The sequence below is a fragment of the Sturnira hondurensis genome, unplaced genomic scaffold, assembly GCF_014824575.4.
Source record: "Sturnira hondurensis isolate 20B ecotype Veracruz unplaced genomic scaffold, ASM1482457v3 Scaffold0008151, whole genome shotgun sequence".
Lineage (NCBI taxonomy): Eukaryota > Metazoa > Chordata > Mammalia > Chiroptera > Phyllostomidae > Sturnira > Sturnira hondurensis.
Genome location: NW_028080782.1, coordinates 128501 through 151443, shown reverse-complemented (window position 1 = coordinate 151443; position 22943 = coordinate 128501). Strand labels below are relative to the sequence as shown.

General features: G+C 60.4%; 1 protein-coding gene across 2 annotated transcripts; it reads left to right on the top strand.

The window, feature by feature from the left end:
- The first annotated feature begins 1695 nt into the window (after window positions 1-1695).
- On the top strand, window positions 1696-18686 carry ZNF787 (zinc finger protein 787). 2 transcript variants are annotated; one of them, XM_037053881.1, is made up of 3 exons: window positions 1696-1884; window positions 11748-11836; window positions 17000-18686. In XM_037053881.1, the coding sequence occupies exons 2-3, from the start codon at window positions 11758-11760 to the stop codon at window positions 18061-18063; spliced, it is 1143 nt and encodes a 380-aa protein (XP_036909776.1). In that variant the 5' UTR covers window positions 1696-1884; window positions 11748-11757; the 3' UTR covers window positions 18064-18686. The 2 variants fall into 2 exon arrangements, with proteins under 2 accessions (XP_036909776.1, XP_036909777.1); XM_037053882.1 differs by lacking the exon at window positions 1696-1884 and adding an exon at window positions 12211-12353 and having other exon boundaries at window positions 11760-11836.
- Window positions 18687-22943: the final 4257 nt, after the last annotated feature.

The following is a 22943-nucleotide window of genomic DNA, read 5'->3' as shown; positions in this document are numbered from 1 at the left end:
TCAGAAACTCATTTCTCATGTGACATCTCAGCTGACACAGAAGCCACCAAGGGCCTGTCTTGTTCATGCAGCTTGTTGGTCCCTCCCTTCCTCTGATGATTCGAGATTTCACCTGTAGGTCCTCAATTTCACCATCCAGGAGGGGGCACGGGCAGGAGAGGGTGGAAGCTGTGCCCTCCCACCGCCAGGCCACTGCAAGCACCTTGTTGACGATGGGATTCAGAGGAGCACAGGTGTGTGCTATGTTGTACTGGCAGGGCGCACAGTGCAAACTTCAGGTCTGTGCTGATGATTCGTGTTGACTGTTATTCTCCTGGCACTGTCCCTCTCTTCTGAGATGCACTGAAACATTTACCTGGTGACCTTTCTGAAGGTGAGACAGATGTACCTTGCTGTACTTCCATGCATTGTTAATACATTCCTGTTTCTTTTTTTCTCTCCTGGAGGATGTTCCTCACTCAACAATGTACATCTTGTGATTGATGGTGATGGACAATTTAGGGTGTTTAGTGTCCATGGGAGTAGAAATACTAGTCCTAATGAGCAATATTAATCAATACCATTTTCAGTGAGACCTTACTATGAGCCTGAAATGGAAATAAGCACACTTACACAGGATATTTTGCTAAATCAAGACTTTGAAAGGTCTTATCTGAGTGAATTGTACATCCTCTTTCCCACTCCCAAGCTTGGCAACTTTTATGACAATAAAATGGTTATAAATAGTAATAGATCAAATCATCAGGCGCTTAGGTGAAAGCTGTCCAAGTACAAAGCAGGGAAGGGACTACAGGGACCAGCCTTCAATGACACTTTGGTGCAAACAATTTTAAAATATATTGTATGGAAGAATGCTAACAAGATTGGCAAACATTCAGCCAGTGCTCACTAACCACCCGACTTGCATGGGGCAAGTGGGTGAATCCTAGTGGCTGTGACCAACATTCTCTTATTCTAGGTAGCAGTCTGATTAGCCACGGTGAAATGGGAGCATTGGCATCCAGACCCCCGGGTTCAAGCCTGGTCTCTGCATTATCGGCCTGTGACATTCTGCAAGTGCCCTGAGCTGTCTGTCCTTCCTTAGCTGCAAAGTGGGAAGACTAGAGGTTATTAATAGGAACTTATGCATGCAAAGCCCTTGGACACTCGCACTGTGTTATTACTCCAGAATGGAGAAACTGAGCCTGAGAGGTAGACGTGGACACGAAAGGCACCTAAGACCAGCACGCTCAGTCCACTATCGAAAGGACCAGAGTCACAGAGGCAGTCCCCTTCAGCACGCGGGCGCGGGTCACTGCAAGGAGCATCGGCAGGGAAGGGGTTATGATGATAGAGAGGACTGGAGGACCTGGGGCGGCACGAGTGGCCCTGTCCACTCTCCGCGAACCTCCCGCCTGCCGCTGGCCCGGGGAGCGGACTGCGCAGGCGCAGGAGCCCGGCTCCGGGAGAGGGGGGCAAGTCTCTAGACACCGGAAGTCTCCGCCTAACGGGCCCAGCCCGCGCCTCCGGTTCTGGGAGGGGGCGGGGCCGCAGCCCTTCGGCGCACCGCGCCATAGAGCGCGCCCGGAGGACCCGCATCCTAGACGCGCCCGGAAGTGGTTTCCCGAGCGCCGGCTTTGCACCATCAAGCCGGGGGGCGGGGGGGCGGCGGCCGGGGGGGGGGTCGCGGGCTCACCATCCTAGAGCGGCTTGAACGGGGTGGCGGCCGGAGGGGTGGGGGGAGGGGGGAAGCGGCGCGGGCGGAAGCGGCCAGGAAGGTCACTTCCGGCCTGGGTGCCCGTCCCCCTGACCCCAGGGTCTGAGTCGCCGCTGCCGCCGCTGCCACCATCCGCGAGGGAGGAGAGAGGAGAAGAAGTGCGGCACGGCGGCCCCGGGACCTAGGAGGTGAGGGGAGGGCGCGGGAGCGGAGGGCGTGCGCCCTGGGCCGGGGGGCGCGCCTCGGGAGCCAGGCTGCGGGCGGGGGGCAGGCGGGGAGGCGGGCGACGAGCGCGACTGGGCGGTGAGTGCGCGTGCGCGCTGCTGGGGGGTGGGGGGGCATGAGGGCGCGCGACCGGCCGAGCTGGGCGGGGCGGGCGCGCGCCTTGGGGCACCGGGGGGTAGCGTGTGCGCGGTCGCGCTGAAGAGGTAGCCCGCCCAGTAGGAGGGCGCGTGCGCAGCACTCAGGACTATCCTGGGGCTCAGCTCTGGGCCTGAGCTCTGGGTGGGGTCGCCGCGTCCCCCTGGCCTTTCTGGCTGGTAGTGGCCGGAAGTGGTGGAGACTCTGGGGGAAGTTCAGGGTCTGGTTGGTGGTGGGGGTCGTGCCGCCCGGTCCCGCCTGACCGGAAGTCTGTCCCCCACTTCTTCCCCTTTTCAAAGTACCCAGACCCGTTGATGCCCCAGGCGGGCAGTGCGCGGCTTTTGATTCCGGCCGTAATTAAGGGTGTTTCGGCTGGCGGAGGCCCATTCATTCGTCCGGCGCGCGCGGGCGTAGGAAGTGCGTGCGCCTGGGGGAAGTGGCTAGGCCAAGGTCAGATCCCATGTGGTCCAGGTGCAGGGCAAAGACGGCGGTTGGGCCTGCTGGCTACCCCCGAGGCTTGCATACCCCCCTGACAGTGTTCCCCACTCCGGGGTACAAAGGAAGACACCCCAGTCCGTAGAGTTGAGCACCCCTCAGATCTGCGCAATTCTGCAAGCTCAGTATCGCGCAATCAGCCAGAAACATGACCCAGAGGCTTGAGAGTTGACAGTGAGTGTGGACGCAGGCTCCTCCAGTGCTAGGGGCGAAGGACAGGGCCTGGAGCAGAGACGTAGACCTGGGCAGAGAGCCCCACCCGCTGAACAGAGGCCTCATGGAGGGGAACAGGGGCCAGGGTAGCCCAAAGAGGGCGTCCAGCCCAGCCCAGCCCAGCCCAGCCCAGCCCAGTCTAGCCTAGCGGGGCGGTCCGACTTTTAGAAAGGGAGTTACTTGGCCGGGGTTTTCCTGTGTTTCCTGGTGTCAGGCTCTAGGTTGAGTAATGCCGAAGACCCAGCTGGGAGGCAGAGCTGGCCTGGCTCTGGAAGCACAGGTGCTGTTGATCCCGGCTTATCGTCTCTCTAAGTCTGTAAGCCTCTTTGCTAAGTGCAGCTGGCCTTCAGCAGTTGCCTGCACTGAAGTCCCTTTGGTCGCCTCAGCCTCAGGGAGCATTCAGATCAGATTCCTCTCAGTCTTATCTCATATCTTCGTCCTTTCCTTCTGGAAGCCTTCCAGAGCTCCCCCACCCCCACCCAGATGCTGCAGGAAGGGTTTATTATTGTCCTGGGCTCCTGCTCTGGTCAGACAGACCTAGGTTTGAATCCCAACTCCACCAGTCAGACCCTTGTGACCTTAGGTAATTAACTTGGGTTTCCACATGGATAAAATGGGGATAATAATGGTGTTGACCATGGTGTACTTCCCTTTAGAGCCAGAGAGGTGGTGTAGAGTGTGCAGAGAGCTCTGGAGCCAGGTGTTCTTAGGCTGCCCTTGGCTCGCTCTCTTCCAGCCCTATGACCTTGGACCTATCACTTCCTCTTTCCCAGGCTGTTTCCTTTTCGCCCCCAAAGGTGGAGAGCAGAGCCCACTCTTCCCTGGATAAGCCTTGTGTATCAGCCTGCTGCACATTCTTGCTCTGTGCTGGACACATGGGCAGAGCTTCCTGCTCCGGGTGGGAGAAGAGGTTGGTTGGCACCCATTTCTCCAGGCCCCCATGGGCCAGACCCAGAGCTGGGTGATGCTGGGTGGCAGTGTGTTCTGGAGCAGCCCAGAACCCCGTGGGGGAGACATGAGCTCAAGCCCCAGGCAGAAGGGTTGTGGGTTGTGCAGGGTCGTCTCCCTGGAGCTGCAGGGGTGAGGAAGGGAGGCAGGGCACTGGCGTTAGGGCGATGTGGACTCTCAGCGCGGGGAAGTGTTCACAGCCTGAGTCCAGGTGATTTTGAAAGTACTTTTATTAAAGGTGGGGACAGTGGAATGGAGGAAGAGCTTAAGGAAGAAGCAGCAACAGGATTGAGGCTAGGCGGAGCTGCCTTGGCCCTTCGGAAACATGGGGAAGAGGCGGAAGACGTGAGCCAGTTGGGCGGTGTAGACTCGGGACACAAGTCACTGAGGCAGAAGAAGAGTTCTTGGTGAAAGAAAGCAGAGGTTCCCGCCTGAGGAAAGGGGGCCTGAAGCCACAAGTGTGCTCTAGGGTGGGAGCTGCGCAGGTGCAGGGGGTCTTTTGCTGTAATGGCCTTTATCTGTTTTCTAAAGGTGGGAACTTAAGGGGGTGGTCTCAGGGGAGGAGGATCTGAACAGAAGTTAGCTTTCCATGTCAGGGTTGTGTGTCCCACAGGGCTGGGGGCTCCGCTGGTTGGTTGGCACTAGGGTAACAGTCCCCGGTCCTTGCGCTGGTCCTGATGCAGCCAGGGCGCTGCTTCCTCTGGACTTGCTGCTTCTCTGGGCCCGGAGCTGAAACCCAGCTGAGGCCTCCATGTTATCCCTGGTTTGACCAAGACTCTGGTTTTGTTCCTGAGGTTAGTTGAGGTGGCCCAGAACATTGTTGTCCTGAGGGCTAAATGCTGAAGGGCATGGTCTTGCAAGGGAGGAGGGCAGGGGTTGGGGTGATGGGTGAGGCCAGTTCGAATCAGCTGTCAGTCTCAGTTTCCCTGTTCCACTTGCCAAGGAATTTCCCCAACTTCGTACTGCCCTGCCTCTCTGTGGTCAGGGTCAGGGAAGGATGTCTGAGGGAGGTGGGCTGCCCTGAGATTCCACGGACCGAGGAGTTGGCTGGGAGCACCCTGGCCTCCAGGAGGACAGTGGTGAGCTCTGTGGGTGGGCAGTGGCGAAGATCTGGTTGTCACACAGCCCCCTAGCCTCGCTTGTCCCTCCTGGGCACTGCCCAGGCTTTCCCGCTGGAGGCAGACTGCAGGCGCGACTGTGCCCGCTTGCCGAGTGCTTGGCAGGTGCCTGCCCGGTGCCTGGTGCTCGCTGTCATAGGCTGTCAGAGGTCCTGGGTGGTGGTCTCCCCGTTTTAGGCTCCTGGGACGGAGCCCAGGCCTCACACAGCGTTGGAGCACCGGCTGCCTGTGGCTCCAGGGAGTGGCCCCTGACCCCGATGCCCCCCGCTTCTGTTGTCCTGTTTCTCCTGGCGGAGGCTGGGGCCTGGGGAGACAGGCTGCTCTTCTGGGGCCTCTTAGGTGTCAGTCATCAGCTGGGTTGGGCTGCTGGCTGGCTCAGGGGACTCCAGGAGCCTGCTCCTCACTTCGGGTGCGGCTTGCGCAGGTGGCTGGCCAAGGGCAGGCTGGATAGTTGTCCCACTGCCAGGGTCAGACCGGTTGCTGGGCCGCAGAGAGCCGATGGTCTCCTGCTTCTGTCTGTGCCTGGCCTTTGTGCTCCCTGAACACTGGCTTCTCCCCAGTGGGAATGGGGAGTCCTGGGTGGCCTCGTAATGGGTGAGGCAGGGGACGACCCAGGGAGGTGTCGGGCGTGGTCGCAGCCTTGAAGTGCAGGCAGGGTAGAGAGGGGTGGGTCCCTTGGGCTGCTTGTGCAGGTTGTGTGCCAGGAGCTGGTCCCTGCCCTCTGGGAGCAGAGCTCAGAGCTCACAGTCTGCTGGGGGTGGGGGCCCCTCCTCCCCAGGGGTGCAGGACGCATCTGTAATAATGGGAGGTGCAGGGAACGAGTGCCAGTGTCCTAAGGGAGACGGACAGAAACCGCCTTGGAGTCTGGCTGACCAGTGAGTCCCGGCCCTGCTGCCCTGGCTGTGTGACAGGGTGCCGAGCTTGTCTGAGCCCTGGCGTAAGGCTCTGACCAGCCCAGCCAGTGCTGCGGACCTTCACTGAGCACCTGGCCCCGTGGGCACCTCACGTGACACGCCAGGGTGGGGGGTGGGGTCGGAGTCTGACTTGGCAGCCTGCCCCGAGAGCTTGTCTCTCCAGGTGGTTGTGGGATTGGGATTTTGTGCCTGCGGCCTCCCGCACCTGGGGTCTGGGGTCTGCAGAATACGTTCTGCAGTTCGAGAAAGAGAGGACACTTGTACAGAGGGGAGTGACAAGCCTGGAAGGCTGCCTGGGGGAGGCCCTGTTTTTGCTGGGCCCTGGCAGCAGACCTGGAGGGAAGCGCCTGCAGAAGGCTGGGGGGCGGAGGGGTGGGAGCGAGCCCATCCAGAGGACGACGGAGCAGGCCTGGCGGTGTGGCTGAGGGGCAGCCCTGAGATGGCCCCTAGGGGCGTTGCTGATTTTTTTTTTGACCTGATGAGTATTTTTGTTTGTTAAACAATTTTCAGTTAGTCACCAGCATTCAAGCATCTGGAAACACTGGTGGCGGCAGGTGGCCAGGGCTGTGCTCCTCCCCACTTCCAGGTGGGCCTGCCGCCCTACCTGTAGGTCAAGGTTCTGGGAATTCTAGAAAGTCTCTGTCTCCTAGGGGAAGTGGGGTGTGGTGACAAGGGCTGCACAGGCCCCTGACCTCACTCATGTTCCGGCCTGGGCCCTGGGGAGGCTGCCGAGGGCTGCAAGGCTGGGTGACGGGCAGTGAGGGTGTGAGTCCCAGGGGCCCTGCGAGGCCAGGTGGTCCAGGTGCGAGGGGTGGGCAGAATGAGGCAGTGAAATGCCTTGGAGAGGCACCTGGTCAGGGGAGTGAGGGAGCGATAGCCGGCGAAGGGAACGGGCCTGCGGTGCCAGTCTGTCAGCCACACGGGAACCCCAGGGAGGTGCAGGTAGCGTTCCGGGGCCGTGTAATCTCCCAGCTCAGTCTGGAGTGGGTGGGAAGTCCACCCAGACCAGCCACCGGGGCCGGGGACAGAGGCGTCCCCCGGCGTCCTGACTGCAGGCGAGGGCTGCTGGGAGGCCAGGTTTCAGGCCTGGAGAGAGGGCTGAAGCTGCTCACAGAAAAGGGAAGTGGGGACAGATTGGGGCTGTGGGGCTTCCCACCCCTGGGGGCCACCCAGGGGGCAGTGTCAGTGGGCTCGGGGCTGTTAGGGTCGGAGGCCGCCCTGCTAAGTAGGCAGCAGCAGAGTGGGCGGCAGAGCAGACCCTGAGGAGGAAGTGAGGAAGACTTGTAGACGATGGAGGACGCTGGGAGGAGAGGCCCTGTGATGTGATAGGGCCAGGCATGGCCCCAGGGAGGGGACACTCGAGCTCACCCTGGAAAGGTGAGCCGGCCCCCACAGGTGGAGGACTGGGCGGGCTTTCTAGAAAGACAGGAGGTGGGCTGGGCATGGGGGACCCAAGGGGGGCTGCACCTTTGCAGGGTGCCTGGCTGGAGATCGGATTTTGGAGCTGGTGCGCTGGGGATGGGGTGACGTGAACTGAGCTTCCTTTAAGAAAACAGCGTTATTGAGGTGTGATTCCCACACTGTACCACCCATCTTTAGTATACCCCGAGGTGGTTGATGTGTTTGCAGGGCTGAGACCATCAGTACTGTGCTTTTAGGACGTTCTTGGGGTCCCCAAAAGAGACCCTACCCTGGCCCTGGGAGCCTCTGAGTGGTTGTCTGGCTGTGGATCTGCCTGTGTGGACGTCTCACGTGTAGGGGACACGCTTGCTGAGGTGACGCAGCTGGTGTTGCAGCTCTGCCTTGGGCTCTGTGACTTGGGTCTCAGCGAGCGGGTGTGTGCTGTGAGGATGTGTTATCATTTTTGGGGGGCACGTGGCCAGAAGCGGGTGACAAGGTCCCACAGGTCCAGGGCCTCCACATCCTTGCCCACACCTGCTGCCCTCTGCTCTTTCCGTGTCCCTCCCCGTGGTGTATGTGTGTGTGTGCTCAGTGACAGTGACATTGAGCATCTTGTCACATGCCAGTCAGCCCTTGCAGGTTTTCTTTGGAGACATGGCTCTTATAATCCTTTGCTCTTTTTTAACGGGTTATTCGACCTTCACGATTTACAAAGATGAGTTAGTCCCTGATTGGGGCGGGCACAGGCAGGGGAGCACCCACCCATGTGACTTCATGGGGTGGGGAGTCATGGCTGTGAAGTGGCCACTGGGTTTGGTGGCAGAGGGCCAGCGGAACAGTGGTTGGGGTGCCCGGGAGGTCAGGGGAGGAGGAGAAGCAGGGAGTGGGGCGACAGCTGGTGGGCTGGTGCGAGAAGGGGCAGGGAGAGGAGGGGCAGGGGGCAGACAGTGCCTCCTGCCAGGGGAGAAGCGCGGTGGGGGTGGGGAGAGGAGGCAGATGTAGTCTGGCATGAGAAGAAAGCGCCAGGTAATTGGTGGGCAGGCCTCCAGAGGAGGTAGGTTGGGTCTAATAACAACAATAACAATAATTTGTCTACAGCTTAGTAGCCGCTAGGCACCGACAACTCTGCGTGCTAATTGGATCGCTCAAGGGCCTGGCCGGGGTGTGCAGGGCGTGGGGTGTGGAGGGCGTGTCTTTGCGCTGCCTGCTGAGAACTGGGGGTGCTGGGTAGAGGGGTTGAGGCAGGGTGGGAGCCCCTTCTCAGCCTCACAAGTTGTCCACTTCCACGGTCAGGTCTACTCTGGAATAGCCAGGGCCTTGTCCAGGGAATTGGGCCTGGTGGACCCCGCCAGCCGGGTGGGGCTGCCCAGGCCATGGCCCTGGTGCTTCTCTGTGGTCACCCCCAATGGGAGGGGGCAGGACCAGAGGCCTCATTGGCTGGGTGAGTGAGTGAGTAAGTCTGGATGAATGAAGGAGTGAGTGAGCAAGCAAGCGAGCGAGCAAGACCTGGGTCACGGTAGCGAACATCCCTCTTGGCGTTCCCCAGGACCCTTGCAGTGCGCACCCAGCTGGTCCTCGCCAGCTGTTCAGGTGCTTGCCTGTCCCGTGTGCTGAGGCCTGGAGTGGCCCAGCAGGTGTGCAGGGTCACTCGTACCTGGAGTGTGCAGGTAGAACGCATTCTTAGCTGGAGGGCAGGGTCAGGCGGGTGGGTCTCTGCCACCCCTCATCTCAGCCTCCACATTACGTCTGTCTGGAGCAGACAGGCTTCTCCTCTGCCCACTTAGGCACTTAGGGTTTCCGGCTGGGGCAGACTCAGATAAGAGAAGCCTAAGAATTGTGTTTCCGTGGCAGGAAGACCTGCAGGGTGCCCAGGCCGGCATGTTGTACAGCTGGGGAGATCCTTGGACAGCCTGTTTGCACAGATTGCTGCCTCGGCCTCAACTCCCCAGGGTTGGAGATAAGTCTGTCTTCCTCCTGTGCGCACGGGGCACCGCAGGGTGGAGGTGGGGCTTGATCTCCTGCTGCGGGGAGAAGGGGGCTGAGCTCCCTTCTTGTATCTGCTGTTGCCTTGAAGTCAAGATAAACTGGCAAAGTGGACTGTTTCAGGTACTTTTTCTCACGTCCAGCCCCCCCCCCNTACCCCCCCCCCCCCCCCCCCCCCCCCCCCGCTTTGTTCTCCTTCCCCGCCCTCCCCGGCACAGAAACTGCACGTGTGCTCCGCGCTGTCCGGGAGCACCATCCGAGAGACGGCCACGCTGTTTGCAGTCTGCAGGCAGGAGGGGCGCTGTCCCCAGCTGCCCTGCCCTGGGACAGACGACGATGCCCTCTGTAGTGCTGCACACCCAGCCTTTCCCGGGGGGCACAGGGAGCCCCTTGGCAAGCAAGTCTGGACAGAAAGGCAGAGGCGCAGCCTCCTGTCCCACCGCCTCCCCCACGGTGTTGGCCTCTGTACAGCATCTTTGTTTACAGTGTAAACAAGGGCCCAGTCTTCTTTTTGTAAATCCTTGCCAGAGGATATGTTTCTTCTGTAAGATTTTATTTATTTTCAGAGAGAGGGGGCAGGGAGAAATGTCAGTTGGTTGCCTCTCACACATCCCCATCCAGGGACCTGGCCCACAACCCAGGCACGTGCCCTGACTGGAAATAGAACCGACGACCTGTCAGTTCACAGGCTGGCACTCAATCCACTGAGCCAGACAAGCCAGGGGGAGGATGTGTTTTTGTTGATGTTAGAGGAAGGGGGAGAGAGAGAAAAATATCAGTGGGAGAAACATCCATTGGTTGCTTCCCATGCGTGCCCAGACGGGTTCGAATGCATGAACCAGGTGTGCACCCTGAGTGGGAATGGAACCCATGACCTTTCAGTGTATGGGATGATGCTTTGATTAACTGAGCCACCCAGCCAAGGCCTAAAGTCGGTTCACTTTTTAGCTGCGCTGTAACTCCCATGCTGTAAGATTCACCCCTTTATAAGCATGTGCGGTTCAGTGTTGCTCACCTATTCACACAGTGGGCAGCCACCACTGCTGTCTTGTCCCAGGTGCTCCGTCACCCCAGAAGCACCCTGTGTTCCCAGCCCAGCTGGCCGCGAGTCTCATCCCGGACACTCTGTGTGGCCCTTTGTGGCTGCTCCTTTCACCCAGCCTTTGGGTCGTCTGTAATTCCCTGCTGCTGTTAGGAACAGCCCTGCAGGAACACTCACTCAGGTCTGCGTGGGCACCTGCTGTGTTTCTCAGGCACACCTGGAGTGGAGTTGCAGGGTCACCTGGTAACTGCTTCCCCTCTGAGGACCTGCCAGACCGTTTTCCACAGCAGCTGTTGGAAATCTGCTGGGGTGCCACCACCTTGTAACTTCCCAGAGCCATGCACGAGGGCCCCATGCAGTGCCCATGTTTACTGGGTGTAACCTGAGCACTGTGTGGGCCTCCATCCTGCTTTACCCCCAACACTGCGCGACTGTCCCTGTGGGATGCACAGTCGTCCCGGCCATCAAAACCAAACAACTCGTCTCCTTCCCTTACCACAGAAGCACCACCCACTATTGTAGTTGTGGTCGCACTTCTGGTTCTCAGCGAGGACAGTCAGTGACTGCTGTTTCAGAGGCCATGACACCCATGGGCCGTGTCTGCCTGGTGTGCCCATGGGTTCTTTCCAGTTTTCCCTGCTCTGAATCTTGCTGTGATGGACTTTTAGAATGTGTCTGCAGGAAGCATTTTCTGAGGTTTGGGTTTTCCCGCAAGAGGTGGAGGAGCGCGGTCACGGGTCAGGGGCTGCCTTGCCTGGACTGTGCAGGTTTCACCCGCCCCGGCTCCCTGTGTTGCAGGCGCTCAGCATCCTCAGCATCGCAGGGAGGAGGTGTGGGGCGTGGGGGCTCCTTTGGGGGGGGAAGCCCCACAGCCCTGGAGGAAGGTGGCCGCAGGTCGGTGCGCCTCCCTCCCGTCCTGACCTCACATGTGTTCTGGGAGTTGTTGTCCCCAGAGCCCTGCAGGCCCTGAGTGATCTTGCTGCCCTGCCATGGCTGCTGCCGTCCAGGCGTCTGTCCTTGCGCCTCCACCCTCGTTTGTGCATCTGTAAAACAAGTGCGATGGTGCCCACCTCAAAGGGGACCTGCATTTCCAATGACTCTCCAGGCCTGACCTGCGCCCCCTTCCACCGGCCTGGGTCTGCCCAGGTCTTCGCGTGCAGTGTCCCTGTCCCTCCTTGCATACTTCAGGCCGCACTTCTGTGCCTGACCCTCTTCCTGCCAGTTATGGCCCCCGTCCTGGTCCTGCTGGACTCCTACCTGAGAATGTGGGGAAGGACTGAGGGAGGCTGGTTCACAGGTCTCTGCACGGGTTGGAACGGGGGCTGTCATGGGGTGCGCCACTGGTTCTCGGTGGATGCAGCCTGCTTGCTGCACCTCCTGTCCCCCAGACTGTTTGGCCTTGGGCTGGTTCCCTGTCTGGTGGAGACAAGAAGGCTAGGCCGTTTCTCCACCATCCTTGCTGTCTGCAGAACTGGGCTGCCGGGGACTCTGCTGTGAGCAGTGCGTGAGCTGAAACTGGTGCTCCCCTGGCCTGCCCGGCATCCCATAAACTGTTCTCTCTCATCTCCTTCTAACAGAGACCCACACATGGAGCTGCGGGAAGAGGCTTGGTCTCCGGGGCCGCTGGATTCCGAGGACCAGCAGATGGCTAGTCACGAGAACCCAGGTGAGGTGGCCTCCGCAGGTGTCAGCGGGCTGTGCCCGCCCCCCAGACCCGTGTCTCTGGGAGCACCCATCCTTCCTGCAGAGGCCCCTCCTGGGCTGGGGAGAGTCTGCAACTTCCCTTCCAGCTGCCGGCTTCGGGGCGCCTTGTTAGGTGTCGCTCCTGCTGCCCCCGTTCTGCTGGCTGCAAACTTGGAGGGGGGCCATTGCTGCTGGCGGCCTGGACATCTCGGGTAGAGAAGGATCGGACTACAGGGAAAGCTGGCCATCTGGGTTGTTATGTGAAATCTTTCACTTTAAATTCGGCAGCGGGTTTACTTAATAAAGTGTTTGGGTTGAATAAAACATCCTTCAGTGGAAGCCATATTCCCTGTCCAGGGTTTTCACGTGAGGCACTCGGGAAATAAGAGTGTGACGTTTTTCACGCTGCCGCCCGCATGTCTCCATGTTGATTCCAGGACGGCCGCTGTGGAAACACTTCCGGTGCGCCCCGGTAGCGGAAGCAGCGGCTGACTGCGGAAGTGAGTGGGTGCGACTGCATATCAATAAAACAATATGCAGTGCAGGTGCCGAATGTGCAGTCTCTGGTCCTGCATTGGCTGGGTGTCCGTGGGGACAGGTTGCGGGGCCCTGGGGACGGGAGGGGTTGGGATGAGACTCCCCGGCGCCTTCTGCTCCTAAGTCTGAGGTCCGCGGAGGACAGGGAGGGGCCGCTGGGCAGGCCCAGCCGCCTTGTTGGGAGTGAGCCGTCGGGGCCATGGGGCCTGCCCGGTCCTGCTCCCTCCTCTGGCCTACGTCCTTGGTGGTTTTGCCTTTTAAAAATTAACTTGAAAATCTGGTTCACTGGAAATTTCAATCAAATAAGCAGTGTAATGACCGTCCACTTTGCCCCACTGGCCTCTGTGGTCAGCGGCACTTGGCCAGTCTCTTTTCACCCCTGTTCCCCCAGTTCTGTGGGTTTGTTTTTCCGAGAGGTTCAGACATGTCATTTCACCTATAAATTCTCCAACAGAGATAAGGACTCCCAACAAAATAACAAACAGAAAACATCCCAACCAAACAAGAAAACCAACCACAAAATGTTTCACATAATAAAAAGTTACTCCTTCATGTGATCCAACACCCAGTCCATGTTACAATATTCAGTGTTGTCTCCAAAATGTATGTTTCCCTTGGAGTAAGCTGTTTTAACTTGATAAGTCACCCGTTGTATAGTTCTTTGCATGTAACATAAGGAGTGCAGGTGGGTCCTCGTGTCCTCCTTGTCTAGCTTCCTGTCCCCAACCTGTTTAACCTGTCGAGAGTCTGTTGGAAATCTCTGCTGGGGTGCCACCACCTTGTAACGTCCCCTTAGCTCTGCTGACCTCGATCCCACCTCTGATGTGACAGTGCTGGACTGATGCCCCCTGGGGAGCCTGGAATCGCTCCCTGGTTCATTTCTTTCTGGCCTGTGAGGAACCTGGGACCTGGGGCAGGCACATGGGCGGTAGTGGGGGGAGACCTCCATGGAGAGGTGAGTGGCTATCTCCTGGTGCAATTCAACCTAGCAGTCTCCCATCCCAGCACAAGGAGCAGCCTGGCCCTGAGAGGCCCTGGTGCCCCTGGCCAAGTAAAGTCAGGTCCTCCGATAACTTCGAGGCCCTGGGGGCCCCAGAGGAGTCACTGAGGGGGAGGAGAGAAGGGTGGCCTGTGGAGAAGGGGAGGCAGCGAGTGCATGCTGAGGCCCAGTGGGCGGAGAGGCTCTGGGCAATGGTGGGCAGGGTGCTGAGGGCCCCTGGAGTCCTCGTGTCGGTCACGGATCAGGTGCAGCTTCACTCCGAGAAGAAAGTGGGTGGTGTGAGCCCAGAATCAGAACCATCCGGCAGGATGGCCCTGGGGTCTCCCTCCGGCCTGACCCTGCACACACTGGACTTCTGTGCATGTGCACCTACACTCAAGACATGTCCTGAAGGAAGCCAGTCAGCTCTGCCAGACCTCAGCTGCTGGATTGCCAGATCGCCGGCTGCACTGACTTACCCACCATTCTTGCGTCCACCATTAGCGTCCACCCTTGTGCATAGCTGTCAGCATGAACCTCTTGAAATGGAGGCCAGGTCCTGGCTCATCTGGAGTGATGCCCATGCCCTGCGCTCACCTAGTCTGCGGCTGCCTGGCACATTGTCCTCAGCACAGGTGCATCCCAGCACAGTTGAGGGGAGCCCTAATTTGTATGGTGTCACCAATGGGATTCCAGCAAAGACCACCTGTCTGGAGAAGGCCATCTCAGCGCAGGCCTTGCTGAGGAAGGGGCTGCCTGCTGAAGGAGATGTGGTGGCTGATGGACAGCTTGGGGAAGAACATGAGGCAGCGTGGCAGGACCTGTGGGGACCCTCTTGGCTGCCCCAGGGAACCCACCAACGATGGCTTCAACCAAAAGGATGTTGAATGGTCCTTGGCATCTCGCTGTAGGTGAGGGGTCCCAGGAGTGGACCAATTCAGCCATTCCTTTGGGAGCCACTGATGTCCAGACCTTGGTGGCCTCTTCTGTGCTGTCCAGAGTTGGAGCCTCAGCTCCAGCCATCACTCCCTCCCAGAAAACCACCAAGGACAGGAAGACAGGAAGGAAAGGAAGGGTGGGGTGAGGGAGGCAGGGCCTGCATCCTGGGCCCTCCCCCAGCCCAGGCCTCACTGGCTAGATTGGGACATGTGACACAGGGAGGTGGTCTTGGAATCACCCTGACTGGTTTATTCCAGCTCAGCGCCGTGCTTAGGACTTTCTGGCAAGGAAAAGGGGACAGCCCAGCATCGTCCTGCATGGAGAAGAGCATCGTGTGGTCTCACAAGGGCTTGGGGAGTTGTCCGTAGCCATCGTGGGGAAGGATGCTGAGCCTGGGGGATGTTGTCCTGTGGAGGTGGCCAGCTGCTCTGGAGCCGTGAGAAGCCCTTCCCCGGGCTGTTGTGGGCCGGAGACTCCTTCCCCAAGGCCAGTGGGCTGGGGGGTAGGGCCTCAGGATGAGATGGCAGGAAAAGATTCCAGTCCTCTGTCCTCGGAAGTTTGAACTTCCCCGCCCCGCTGACAAGAAGGCACCTCGAGAGACGTGGCAGAGGAGACAGAGTCACACAGGCCAGGCCCCAGCTGCCTTCGTCCTGGTGCGGTGGCTCCCAGCCCCAGGATGTGTTCTGCCTGGTCAGGGCCTGGAGTCGTTTACGGGATTGCTTCTTGGGTCTGCACGTGCCCTAGGCGGGTGCATTTGTTTACATGGGACCGAAATAAAGTTCCCCAGGACAGCCCACTCCCTACTGACAGCACAAGAAACGTCGCTTCCCGCCCTCGTCATTCACCTGCCAGTCAAGTTGCCGCCGCCGCCAGGCTGTAGCCCATGGTGACTGCCCTGATCGGGCTGGCACAGTGCTTTTCCAGTCAGTGACTGAGATGGAAGGGAACTAAGGAGCTGATTTTGCGTTCGGATGAGATCGACTTCTCCGGGGCATTGGGAACCTCAGGCACCTTGGGCTGGTGGGTCATCTCACGGAATTCTCCCACCCTGCCTGGACGGGACGCTGAGGGGGGAGCAGGGAGTGGGGAGTGCAGTCTGCCGCACTCTCACGTGCAAATCCAGGAGGGTGAGGAGGGCGGATCCGCAGTCCAGATCCCAGTAGGCTTCCCACCTGCGCTGCCTCAGGCCCCTTGTCCTGGTGGCCTCAGGACAAGGAGTTCCCAGGGTGGGATGCGAGGGGTGTGGGGTCAGGCAGTGGGGGTGTAGCAGGGCCTTCCAGGCCCATCCTGGGTCCTTAGCTACAGGTATTCAGAAAGAAGCAATCCAGAAAACGAACAGAATACGAAAGATCCTGAAACTGAGGAGATGGCAGCAAGGAAGGTGGCGGCCGGTGTCCTGGGAACCACCCGCAGGGCACGGAGTCGGCACCTGTCACGGGTCAGTGTGCTTTAGACGCCTCTGAGAGGTCGCCCTGGATGCCACATCTGAGCCCCGGGTCCGAAAGCCCCATGTAAAACGTGGCACCACACGGCAAACCCGCCTCCCCCGGGAGCCACGCTGACGGCGTGCCTTAGACGCGAAGGTGGCTCTGTGAGCCCTGAACAGCTGGACGGGGACAGACCGGCAGCCACATGCCTGTCTGGTGCGACCGTCCTTGGGACCTCCCAGTGGGGGTGAACACTGCTTCACCTGTTCACTTGCATGGTCTCGGGGACAGTGTTGGGGCGCTCCGTGCCTCACTGCGTGTGGTGCCGGAACACTGGGCTGTGCTTGGGGCACAGCTGCGCTGCACTGGGGTGGTCGGCCCGCCGGGGCCCCAGGCCGAGGTGCCGTCCTCGCCCTCTGGCTGGCACAGACCCAGCCGGCCCAGGGGAGTGGGAGCTGTGGCGGGTGCGCACAGACCTGTCTGCAGGTGGGTGCAGAAGGGGCGGGCTTGCTCCTTTACCCCTGGAGCCCGCTCGGGGTGGGGCTGGGGTAGATGCACGGATGGCTTTGTTGAGCAACCTGGCTGTGGGGGTACCCTCGGTTTGCAGACGGCAAGGCCAAGGCCCTGCTGGGTAGCCGGGACTCAAGAAGCCAGGGGCGCGTGTGAAGGGTGTCTGTAACAGTGGCTGTGTTCTGTGAGGGCTGATGGGGACTGAGGCTCCCGGCTGGCCTCTGGTCCCGTTCACCAGGCCGGTTCCCCTTCCTTCTCTCTCCTCCACTCTGCGGCCAGGGTGGTATCCTGGAGCCCACAGGTGGCACCGCGGCTCCCCAGCTTGTGTCAGGGTCCCTGGGCTGTGTTCAGGGCTGGCCCTGCCGCCCTCTCCCTCTCGGTGAGCTCTCCCCAGAGCCTCCTGTCCCCAGCCTGGTGTCCCTGCCTGTCCCAGGCCCTGTTTTCCTCGTGTGGGGTAACAGCTGTGAAGAAGGTCTGAGGGATTGGGGGTGGACAGGTGACTGTTCAGTGAAGAGCCAGGACTAGTGATGCTCCGAGGGAAGGTGGAGACAGACGGGACACCTCCGAGGGCCAGGGCTGTGCGGACAGACGTGCCCTACCGACGCCCCATGTCAGGGGAGTCTGGGAAGGGCGCACAGAGGCTGGTGGGGCAGCTGGGGTGAAGCCCCCCTGCCCTGAGGCGCTCACAGCTCAGGATGGGTCCCGTAGGAGCTTCTCTCTGACCCCTGTCCCCTCCCACCTTCTTGCCTCCTAGTGGACATCCTCATCATGGATGACGACGACGTCCCCACCTGGCCCCCGACCAAGCTGTCCCCGCCCCAGTCGGCGCCCCCCGCAGGCCCGCCGCCGCGGCCTCGGCCACCGGCTCCGTACATCTGCAACGAGTGCGGCAAGAGCTTCAGCCACTGGTCCAAGCTGACGCGGCACCAGCGCACGCACACGGGCGAGCGGCCCAACGCCTGCACCGACTGCGGCAAGACCTTCTCGCAGAGCTCGCACCTGGTGCAGCACCGGCGCATCCACACCGGGGAGAAGCCCTACGCCTGCTCCGAGTGCGGCAAGCGCTTCAGCTGGAGCTCCAACCTCATGCAGCACCAGCGCATCCACACGGGCGAGAAGCCCTACGCCTGCCCTGAGTGCGGCCGCAGCTTCACGCAGAGCAAGAGCCTGGCCAAGCACCGGCGCTCGCACAGCGGCCTGAAGCCCTTCGTGTGCCCGCGCTGCGGCCGCGGCTTCAGCCAGCCCAAGAGCCTGGCGCGCCACCTGCGCCTGCACCCGGAGCTGTCGGGGCCCGGCGTGGCGGCCAAGGTGCTGGCGGCCAGCGTGCGCCGGGCCAAGGCGCCCGAGGAGGCCGCGGCGGCGGACGGCGAGATCGCCATCCCCGTGGGCGACGGGGACGGGATCATCGTGGTGGGCGCACCGGGGGAGGGGGCTGCGGCCGCCACAGCCGTGGTGGGTGCGGGGGCCAAGGCGCCAGGGCCCCGCTCGCGGCGCGCGCCGGCCCCCAAGCCTTACGTGTGCATGGAGTGCGGGCAGGGCTTCGGGCAGGCGGCGGGGCTCCTGGCGCACCAGCGCGCCCAGCACGGGGACGGGCTCGGGGCGGCGGGGGGCGAGGAGCCTGCGCACATCTGCGTGGAGTGCGGGGAGGGCTTCGTGCAGGGCGCGGCGCTGCGCAGGCACAAGAAGGTCCACGCGGTGGGCGCGCCCTCCGTCTGCAGCCGCTGTGGACAGAGCTACTACCGGGCTGGCGGGGACAACGACGAGGACGAGGCGGCCGGCGGCCAGTGCGGCGAGTGCCGAGGCGTCGAGGCTCGGTAGGGGTGGGGGGCCCGAGGGGGGGCAGGGCCCCTCGGGCTCGGCGGGAGCGACGGCGCAGGACCCGGAGATCCAGGGAGGAATGGACCGAGGGCGCCCCGACCCGCAGTGGCCTCGCGGAGGGGCGCCGGGGGTGCGCGCCTCGCCGCCGCGCCCTTTCCGAGTCCTGGCGCTGGACCCGGCCTGCCCCTCGTAGGTTCTGGGCAGAGCCCGGGGTAGAGGATGTGAACTAGAGACCAAGAGACGACAAAACCCACTCGCGGAAGACCATTTCCTCACTTTCTCTTCCCCCGCCGACGGGGGCGCGGCAAGGAATGGAGAGCAATCGGGCCCTTCTGTTCAGAGGGGGGCGCGGAGAGGGAAGGGAAAGAGGGGCCCTTTTCCCTTTTAGAATTTTCTTTTAATTGTACCCCCCTGACCCTACCCAGCATTGTTTTTCTTCTCTCCCATGGGTTCGATCTTTCTCTTGCCTAAGCCCCCTCTCCCGGAGCCGGGCCTGGGGCGCAGGAGTGCGTGAGCAGAGCCAGCCGGTCCCAAGGTGCCCTCAGAAAGCCGGGGCCCCTGTTTCCAGGCCTGGGCGGAGGAGGAGGGGTGCGGGGGCCAATAAAGGGCACTATCTGACTGTCTTTGCCATGCCTGCTTCTTGAGTTGGGGAGGGAGAGGGGCCCCCCCCCGTTGTGGGCTCTGGGCCACAGAGGGGTGGCCACCACGTGTCCAGGCTTGTGAGGAGCCCCAGACAGCTGCTTTTCAAAGGAACCCTATAGTCTCAGTTAACATAAGCCCTGTTCTGTTCACTTGAGGGACAGAGTGAGGCAGGTGGCTTTCTGCCACAAAGATGGGGAGGCGTTTCTGCCAGCCCCAAAGTCCCTCCCTCCGTCCCCTGCTCAGAGGACTTGGCCTGGCAATGCACCTGTGCCCCCTCCTCTCATCCCACTTCGGGGGCGGGGCAGTCACGGAGTCGGGGGGCTGGTGGTGAGACTGAGTCACGTCTCATCGCAGAGGAGGCTGGAAGTGTCCCTGGCTGGGCTGCTGCTGCCCTTGGACAAAGCTACACCGTGGGCTGAGGAAGAGGGACTGGGGGACAGTCGTCTGCCTGGGGTCCAGCTGCAGGAGCCAGCCCTGGGGAGGGGGCACCATTGCAGCCATCCTTCCAGGGGAAGGCTGCTGGCCTGTGGTTCACCAGGGTGGGGCCCCTGATGTCAGTTCCCATGTCCTGGGCCCATGTCTCTGGGGTCTTGGGAGACTGCGTGGACGGTCCTGTTGAGGAAAGAGCCCTGCCAGGGGCTGTCTTCAGCAGGTTGGATGGTCGGTCGAGGTCGTGCGGAGGCTGGAGAGGGCTCCGTGCTCCTGTAGCCTCTGCAGACAAGGAGCCCGGTCCCCCAGCCAAGAAGGGGCTATAGGAGGAAGCAAGGTTTCCGGTTTGAGCCCCAAACCTGCCAGCTGGGCCTCTGTCACTCTTGTGCAAATCATGACATCCTCTCCACCCCCACAAGGGGACCTTAGGTATTCAGAGGTCGGGGACGGCCCCGTGATTGGCAGGGTAGGGCTTCTTGGAGGATGTATTTGGCCACTGGCATGATTTTTAGGTCAGAAAGGCATATTTTGCCCTGGCTGGTGTAGCTCAGTGGATTGGGCACGGGCTGTGAACCAAAGGGTCGCAGGTTCAATTCCCAGTCAGGGCATGTGCCTGGGTTACAGGCCAGGTCCCCAGTGGGGGGCTGTGTGAGAGGCAACCACACATTGTTGTTTCTCTCCTTCTCCCTCCTTTCCCCTCTCTAAGCATTGCCCAGGGTCCCCAGGGCCTGTCGGTCGCCTGAGGGCCTTGAGTGCTTCTGGAGGCAGGAGGTGGGGGGAGAGTGGTGGGCACCTGGGTGGCCAGTGGGGCCCTGTGACTCCCGTAGAAGCCGGCGGTGGGGTGGAGCTGGGAGGCGGGCGCGGGGAGAGTCCGCTCTCAGGCTGCCCCATCCTCTGCTCCCTACCCAGCAGGGGCTGGCGGGAAAGGGCCAGGGCCAATCTCCACAGTCCTGGCAGGTGAGGTAGCCACCTGTCTGGCCCTCGGGCCCTCCTCTGCACAAAGAAGAGCTTGCCTGTCCTCCGTGACTGTTCCAAGGGCTCCCCTGAGGGCCTCTGTCAGGTCCTGGCCCTCAGTCCCCGACAACAGCGGGTTTTTAAAGCCCAGAGTGAGCCACCCTGAGCGCCCCTGTGGCCCATTTTGGTCTGAGGGCCTCCAGGTTCCAGTGCTGCCGTGTGAATGAGGGGGCGCGTGTCAGCACAAACAAGCAAGCAAGCAGAGGACTGATGGGCAGTGATGGGTGGGCGGCTGACCAGGTGTTGGGAGCTATGCCCCACGTGCACCCGCGTCAAAGCAACACGGAGCACACCCTCAACATCTTACTGTCTTCTCTGTCCTTTTTTTAAAAATTTTTTTTATTTATATTTAGAGGGGAAGGAAGGAAAGAGGGAGAGAAATATCAATGTATGGTTGCCTCTCATGCGTCCCCTGCAACCCAGGCATGTGCCCTGACTGGGAATCGAACCTCAATCCCTTAGTTTGCAGGCCCGCGCTCAATCCACTGAGCTACACCAGCCAGGGCTCTGTCCTTAACTCTTTAATAGAGCTGAAAACACACAGAGAGTTGGGGTTTTGGAAGCCCGCATCCGCAACCTCGGCCTCCTTTCTGGGGTCTTGAGCCAGAATTTTAAAAATCAGATGTTACTTTAAAAACCTGGATTCCTGATTTCTCTTGGAAAAAATCAGGTCTGGACCGCCGCGGTCATGTGGGGGAGGCCCGAGAGGGCTCCGCGCTCCTGTAACCTCTGCAGACAATGAGAGGGGTCATCCCCCAAGGAGGGGCTGTGGGAGGAAGCGAGGTTTCCAGTTCCAGCCCCAGACCTGCCAGGTGGGGCTCTTCCACCCAGGGCTTCGTATTGAACGGAGACAACTGGCTGGAGGGGGTGTGTGTCTCTGTCCTTCAGAGCCAGACACCCACCCCCCAAGTCCAGAGGCAGGGCTGCCTGTTGTTCTTGGTCACGGGGACCCTGACGCAGGGGTCTGTATGACCTGCAGACCCAGCCCGCTTGGGGATTCTCTTCCGGCTGGTGGAGTTGGTTCTGGAGGCCAAGTGTTTTGAGTCTGGGATAAACACTCTACATTGCAACCAGGGAAGGTATAGACTATGTGCAAATACCGCGTCATTTTGCAGAAGGGACTGGAGCATCCACGGATTTCGGTGTCTGAGAGGGGTGGGGGGTCCTGCAACCAACCCCCCACAGATACTAAGGAACGACTGTATGCGTCTTTGGGTGTGTATGTAGGTGTGTGTCTCTGTTATAATCCACCCATCTTTTCCCTTCCACTTACCTCCTGAAGAGATAAAACATTTTTTAAAGATTTTATTTATCTTCAGAGGGGAAGGGAAGGAGAGAGGGAGAGAAACATCAAGGTATGGTTGCCTCTCATGCATCCCCTGCTGGGAACTGGCCTGCAACCCAGGCATGTGCCCTGACTGGGAATGGAACCGCGATCCTTTGGTTCGCAGGCCCACACTCAATCCACTGAGGTACGCCAGCCAGGGCTTGAGGTAAACCATTTTTTAAAATTTTATTTTCATGGAAGAAACCATGATGTGCAAGAGAATCATCAACTGGTTGCCTCTTGCATGCCCCCACCCCACTGAGACCTGGCCGTGTGTCCTGACTGGGAATTGAACCGGTGACCTTTCAGTCCATAGGCCAGTGCTCAGCCCACTGGGCCACATCATCCCGGGCTGAAAGAGTTGGACAGGCTGCTCTCACGAGCCTGCCAGGATCTTTGTGCCTGTCCTGCCGTGAGCAGCCACATGAGGGGTGGGATACCTCACATTCTGACAGATGAGGCCTCTCCCTTTGGGGCCGACTGATGCCCCACTCACGGAGCCACCAGCACTGCAGGAAGTGACTGTCCCTGCCTGCACGCCCCACCCCTGCCCCACCCTGGGGAGGGGACACACTGGTGAGGGTTCCACACTCGGATATCTGACTCAGCGAAGGGAGATACAATTTATTTTTTTAAGGATTTTATTTGATTTTTAGAGAGAGGGGAGGGAGAAAGAGAAACATACATGTGTGGTTACCTCTCATGTGACCCCCCCACTGGGGGCCTGGCCGACAACTCAGGCCCGTGCCCTGCCTGGGAATCGAACCTGCGACCCTTTGGTTTGCAGCCCATGCTCAATCCACTGAGCTGCACCATCCAGGGCTGCTTTTTGCGGGGGGGGGGGGGATGGGGGGAGACACAATTGAATGTGCCCCTAGTGCATGCCTGACCCTTTGTGGACATCTTGCCCGGACTTCACACTAACACTGGACAGACAAGAAGCTGCCTTAGAGAGGAGACACACAGACGCTGGCGTCAGCCCCCGGGTTCGTCCATGCCTCAGACACAGCTGGGTTTTGTTTCGGCAAAGCCACTTGCCCAAGACCTGTGGAGGGATGGCCATCACCATGGGGCGACAATACCGCCCAGGACCCCATCTGGTGGCTCAGCAGCTCCCTCCGTCTGGACCCCCTGCTCCTGGACCCCAGGGGCCCCTCCCTTTCCTTGGCCCTTATATGCTACTGTGGGTGCATCTGGAGCGATTTCCCCACAGCCTGTGTGTGTCAATGCCGCCGCGGAGGCAAGCCGGGCAGGTGAGGATTCTTATTCTGGAGTTTCCTGGGGGTGGGGGTGGGGGGGAAGCTTAGGGAGGTCTCCAGGAAAAGGCCGGTGTCTCCTGCCACCGTCTGAATTCTGGAGAACAGCCCAGCACCTGTGAACTCGTGACCATGTTTATGGTAAGATTACAGGATTTGCTGTTACCCGAGGGTTTGCCTCCTTGGAAGGTCGAGTTGGAATCAGGTGGGTG

Bases quoted from the DNA above. Each gene is read 5' to 3' on its own strand.
- ZNF787 (XM_037053881.1), top strand. From the start codon at position 11,758: ATGGAGCTGCGGGAAGAGGCTTGGTCTCCGGGGCCGCTGGATTCCGAG. The intron at 11,837-16,999 runs GTGAGGTGGCCT...CTTGCCTCCTAG, and splicing joins GGCTAGTCACGAGAACCCAG to TGGACATCCTCATCATGGAT.